General features: G+C 47.6%; 1 protein-coding gene across 1 annotated transcript; it reads left to right on the forward strand.

The window, feature by feature from the left end:
- The first annotated feature begins 2,091 nt into the window (after positions 1-2,091).
- Positions 2,092-5,353, forward strand: CHRAC1 (chromatin accessibility complex subunit 1). Its single transcript, XM_013370477.3, has 3 exons — positions 2,092-2,325; positions 3,250-3,376; positions 4,346-5,353. Exons 1-3 carry the CDS (start codon positions 2,158-2,160, stop codon positions 4,489-4,491), a joined length of 441 nt encoding a protein of 146 aa, XP_013225931.2. The 5' UTR covers positions 2,092-2,157; the 3' UTR covers positions 4,492-5,353.
- Positions 5,354-6,000: the final 647 nt, after the last annotated feature.

Genomic DNA, 6,000 nt, shown 5'->3' on the forward strand with positions numbered 1-6,000 from the left:
AAAAAAAAGTTCAATTATTAAAAGCTGCACAGGAAAAGGGAAATGCCTGATAATGAGAATAGGAGCTAGAGGAGAAGAAAGTGAGTCCTGCTGTACTCAGGACTTACACTGCGTTGTCCACAGGTGAGTAAAATGACTGCAGACAGGTCCCCAGATCCTATGGGATATATAAGGATCCTACATCTATATCTAAATGGCTCAATGCCCTCCAAAATCCTGGTACTTTGATGGGTTTTTATATTTGTATTGAATTCAGGCTCCAGTAGTATTTATAAGAAATTCACGGTAATGTTGGCTGTTTCCACCAGATGTCACAAGACGATAAAGATCAAAGAGGAAGCTGAGCCTGCTAGATAACCCTATGGCATCACAGGACATTATGCTTCACTTCAGGTACAACTTAACACAGAACGACCTCCCGGAAGCTGTAACCTCTAGGGAATCATGCAGCCTGAGAGATTTACATTAGCTGTAACGACTAACTGTAAAAGAGGTCTCCAAATGCGGTAATGGTGGAACGGATGCCAGTGAACCCATCACTGAGCGAACCGTGCACTGAGGTGCTTACAGCTGCTTAAGGTGATTTTATTAATAAATCAGTATAGAATCATAGAATCATTTTGGTTGGAAGAGACCCTCAAGATCATCAAGTCCAAACATAACCTGACTCTGGCACTAAACCGTGTCCATAAGAACCTCATCGAAATGCCTTTTAAACCCCTCCAGGGACAGTGACTCCACCACTGCCCTGGGCAGCTTGTTCACTGCTTCAAAACCCTTTCCAGGAAGAATTTTTTCCTAATATCCGATCTAAACCTCCTCTGGTGCAACTTGAGACCATTTCCCCTCACCCTATCACTTGTTACCTGGGAGAAGAGACCAACCCCCTCCATGCTCCAAGCTCCTTTCAGGCAGTTCAGAGATCAGAAGGTCTCCCCTCAGCTCCTGTTCTCCAGCTGAACCCCCCAGGTCCCTCAGCCGCTCCCATCACACTTGTGCTCCAGCCCCTTCCCCAGCTCCGTTCCCTTCTCTCAACTCGCTCCAGCACCTCAAGAGCTTTCTTGGCATGAGGGGCCCAAAACTGAACACAGTTATTCAAGCTGCAGCCTCATCTATAGGAAAGCCTTGGCCTTATGTACTGGGAAAATTCTATATAAGCTAATAATAACGAATTACCATTAACAAACTGCCTTTATTTTCCATCTATTAGGATTCTTTATGAGTACATCCCTTTCTACCCTAAATTCTACACAAATTATTCTTCCATTGCACTCTATGATCTTGAGGGCATCTCCCACCCAAAATGATCCTGTGATTCCCTCTCATGCTAAGTAGCGATGGAATTAGTGGCCTTAGCAGAATCCTTACCAATACAACACAATTGTTTCTAAAGAAACTTTTGATTAAAACCATTAACGAAATGCAAATTCTGTGTCATCATTTCTTACCCAAACAGGCACAAACTTCTGGAGACAACAGCAGCAAAACCCCTGTTGCCTTCAGGTCTAGGCTGACACCGTGTTACAAGTTATCTACATGGTAAACACCCAGGTTAAATATTCTGCGTATGTGGGGAATGCGTTAATAATAAACACACAGGCCCATAATCACTGAATAGTTTACATGTGCGCTCTGCACCTCAATACACCAGACACCATTCCCTTCAGCTGTACTACAGCGGCGAGAGGTGTTTACCAGCCTGTAATTACAGTTTGACTTAATTCTGTAGCCACTGGCCTGTAATTGGAATAAATACAGGACGGGCCTATTTGCCATTAAAAAGTTCCCCAAACTCAGGGGCTCAGCCGGAGCCAAGGCCCACGCTGGGAGGCTGAGCAAGGGGAGCCCTGAGGCCCCTGCTGGGGCCGGCACCGGGCTGTGGAAACGCGAGGGGACCCCGAGCGAACCGGCAGCCGGGCCCCCGGACCCCGAGAGCGCCCCCGTACCCCCGCGGTGCCGCCACAGGGACGAGCGGGCGGGACGGGCGCGGTGCCCCCTGGGACGTGTAGTCCCCCCGCCGAGCGCTGAGCCTCATGGGAGTTGTAGTCCCGCCGCGCCGCGCCGCCAGCAGCGCTCGGGGTCCTCCCTGGCGGACGGAGACTACAACTCCCAGCGGGCTTTGCGGCGGCGGCTGCCCCAGCGCTCGCCGGGCTGGGGATGAAGGGCTGGAGCCCCAGCCGGGGGGGAAAGATGGCGGCGCGGTTGAGCGGCGGGGAGAACAGGCTGGTGTCGCTGCCGCTGTCGCGGATCCGCGTGATCATGAAGAGCTCGCCGGAGGTGTCCAGCATCAACCAGGACGCGCTGTTCCTCACCGCCAAAGCCACGGTACCGGCTCCCTCCTCCCTCCCTTCCCTCAGGGCCGACCCCGCTCCTCCCGCCGCGCCGGGCCTGCGCCTCCCTGAGGTACCGCGGCCCGCTCCGGGCTCCCAGAAGGGGTTTGTCTGGGGCATCGTCCCGTCCGGCTGAGTTCCCAGAGATCTTGTGTCCACCACTGTCCATTACGATAAATTAACCTGTGTGGAAAAGGTATCTGGCTGCTTTCTAATTATAGAATGTCCTGAGCTGGAAGGGACCCACAAGATCATCGAGTCCAACTCCTGTCCCTGCACAGCACAACCCCACAGTTCACACCGTGTGTCTGAGGATGCTGTCCAGTCTCTTCTTGAACACTGTCAGGCTTGGGGCTGTGACACCTCCCTGGGGAGCCTGTTCAGTGTCCAGCACCCTCTGGGTGAAGAATCTTTTCCTAATGTCCAACCTGAACCTCCCCTGGCACATCTTCCTGCCATTCCCTCGGGTTCTGTCATTGGTCACTAAAGAGTGATCAGTGCCTGCTCCTGCTCCCCTTGTGGTGAAGCTGTAACCACCATGAGCTCTCCCCTCAGCCTCCTCTTCTCCAGGCTGAACACACCAAGTGACTTCAGCCGCTCCTCATACGGCTTCCTCTCCAAACCCTTCACCAGCTTCATAGCCCTCAGTATCCCAAGTGTCATTTGCTGCGCTGTGGAAAGCGTTAAAGAGATCAATATAAATTAAGTTGCATACTAGAACCTAAATCTATGGTCAGTGCTGCAAGGAGATGCAACTGTACCCTGAGCTGAGGCTCTTCTGAAATAAATGGGTCTCTCCACAAAGTGACCAGCATATACACACTTAAATATGGCATTTGTGTCTTTAAACAGGAATTAAAGAAAATTGCCAACTATAGGTATGAATGCATAGTTTAATTCTTTTGTTTTAATTTTTTAGGAGCTTTTTGTTCAGTATTTGGCTACACATTCCTACAAACATGGCAGAGGCAAGGAGAAGAACGCTCTGACTTACAGTGACCTGTCTCATACAGCAGAGGAGTGTGAGACCTTCCAGTTCCTTGCAGGTATCTATAGCGTGATGGTGAATCCAGTATGTAATGTGATTTAAAAAAAAAAAGAAATTTTGCTCTTATTCATTTGTTTTATGAGGACACAATTCTCCTGGTCGTTAATTTCCTGTATAACGTTCAACTGGAACTCATAAACTGCATCACTGAAAACCTTTCTTTGTGAATGGGGATTTTTCTGGTGCTTCAAAATTATACAAGGCTAATTAGTTCTCAGCGTTTTGCCTTAAGCCTGTCTTAAATTCCAGGAACTCCATCGGAAAGCTTTCAGCCTATAAAGCAAGAACGCTGCACATCTTTATGTGAGAAATTATGTGGCTCCAAAGTTACGTGTTTAAATCTCTAAGTCTTGTCTCTCAAAGTCATTTGTTAGATGGTTCCTCTCTCCTCACATATATATGTGCACACACATGCCTGTGTGCACACAGTTTGTACTCAGACTTGGATTTCTGTTGTGACGTTTAGCTCAGAAAAGGCACTGGCGTAGGACATAGGTCGAGAATAAGATATTCTTAGGCCGGGGTTTCTCTGGGTTCCCCATGGACACACCTTGAGAGCGCGCCCTTCTGCTTTGTCTCATGTCTGTTGTTATCACCCTGAACAAGTGTCTTACCTTAATGCAGAAAAACGTTTTACAGGATATAAATGAGATGAATCTCAGGCAGTTGAGTAACCGAGCACTATTGTACATCCAATAAATAATGTACGAGCAGATAGTACAACCAGTTGCCAGTAAGCAGTTGTAAAATATATTCCTTATCTTTACTTACTTGTACCATAAGTGGGTAATTCCCTCTTCATACAGCTGTACAGGTCAGACTGACTTACCTGGTTATTCACTTAAATAATGATGTTTTTAACAAAACCTCTTTCCAAATTCATTTTGTCACTGATATGGATGCAACAGGATTAATGAGACAATATAAGTATTCAACTGACTACAAAAGAAATGATTCTCCCTTCCAGATATCTTGCCCAAGAAGATCCTAGCTAGCAAATACCTAAAAATGCTGGAAAAAGAGAAGCGAGATGGGGAATTGGGGGAAGATGATGAAGAGGATGGGGAAGAAGACAATGAAGATGTAACTGTTGATGAAGATGTTGGATCTTAAAACCAATGGGGAATTGCTTCATAGCTGATCCATTTTCTGTCGTGTAAAGGATATTCTTTTTGTGACTCAGAATCCAGATGCTGGATCTATTTATGTACTGAGCCATCTGCTTTTGCTTTGTTTAAGAAGTTTAGAAACCAAACTTTATACTTGCTGAAGAGTGGAATTCTCCCCTCAGAACCGTGGTGGGGTGAGAAGACCTCATGTCGATCTGCCAGCAGAACTCGCTCAGGTGATTTAAAAATTACTCCTTCAGGCAATCATTGTCCAAATTTAAATTTTCTGACAGGCAGCTTTCAGTCCAGAAGCTCTTCTACCCTTTGACTAGAAGTCAGTTTGTGTTTCTCCTCAGAGCAGAAGATGAGGGGAGGTGTTGTACACCGTGTCTACTCCTTGGGGAGCCAGTAACCCATCACACCCTCCTTCTGTCTTCAGAGCAGTGCCAGGGCATTAGCAGTGGACCAAGACCATTAAAAAAGTCTGCAAAAACAGCTACTTCTGTAACACAGCCGAAATAGCCACATTGGCACAGAAACAGGGTGGGGAATGAGATCCATTCTAAGAGCTGAGGTGGTTCTGTGGTGGTCAAAAGCACAGGTGTGAAATAACTATGTAAATATGTACATCTGGAACCGTTTTTCTCTAATGAACTCCTGCGGCTGGTTTGTGGTGTTCTACCAGAACACACACTGCAGTCTTAGATGTGGATTGTTGAGAATGAGAAACCCTTCTACCATGTGAGTGACAGAGCTGGATTTTTCATTTATTTTGTTTCGTTTTTTTATGGTAAAAATGATCACCGTCCTGTGTAGAAATTTTTATGCAACTTTTTAAAATAAATCTTTTGTATGAAAAGTGACAATTGATGCAGAGACTTTCTCTAGTTCTTCCCAGCTTCAGTCACGTATGTGATCAGCGTACAAGCCTGGCGTGCTCGCTGTTGGTCTTTCCAGGAAGGAATGGGGGACAAAAGGCTCCATGATGCTTTGAATAGTCTTGGGTCATCTGAACAACAAGTGACCCAGATGAGCCAGGGTGTGCCCAGGTGGCCAAGAGGCCACCAGCATCCTGGCTTGTGTCAGCACTGGTGTGGCCAGCAGGTCCAGGGCAGTGACCGTCCCCCTGTCCTGGGCACTGGGGAGGCCAAACCTCAAATCCTGTGTTCGGTTTTGGGCCCCTCACCATAAGAAGGACATTGAAATACTAAAGAGAGTGCCGAGGAGGTGACAAAGCTTGTGAGGGTCCTGGAGCACAAGTGTGATGGGAGCGGCTGAGGGACCTGGGGGGTTCAGCTGGAGAACAGGAGCTGAGGGGAGACCTTCTGATCTCTGAACTGCCTGAAAGGAGCTTGGAGCATGGAGGGGGTTGGTCTCTTCTCCCAGGTAACAAGTGACAGGATGAGAGGAAATGGCCTCAGGTTGCGCCAGGAAGGTTCAGATTGGATATTAGGAAAAATTCTTCCCAGAAAGGGCTGTTGGGCATTGGAACAGGCTGCCCAGGGCAGTGGTG

This window comes from Columba livia, chromosome 2 (genome assembly GCF_036013475.1).
Source record: "Columba livia isolate bColLiv1 breed racing homer chromosome 2, bColLiv1.pat.W.v2, whole genome shotgun sequence".
NCBI lineage: Eukaryota > Metazoa > Chordata > Aves > Columbiformes > Columbidae > Columba > Columba livia.

What these genes read in the sequence shown, in the direction of transcription:
- CHRAC1 (XM_013370477.3), top strand. Translation starts at nt 2,158, where the DNA reads ATGAAGGGCTGGAGCCCCAGCCGGGGGGGAAAGATGGCGGCGCGGTTG. An exon ending in TCCTCACCGCCAAAGCCACG is followed by an intron (nt 2,326 to 3,249) that starts GTACCGGCTCCC and finishes TTAATTTTTTAG; the next exon opens with GAGCTTTTTGTTCAGTATTT. An exon ending in GACCTTCCAGTTCCTTGCAG is followed by an intron (nt 3,377 to 4,345) that starts GTATCTATAGCG and finishes TCTCCCTTCCAG; the next exon opens with ATATCTTGCCCAAGAAGATC.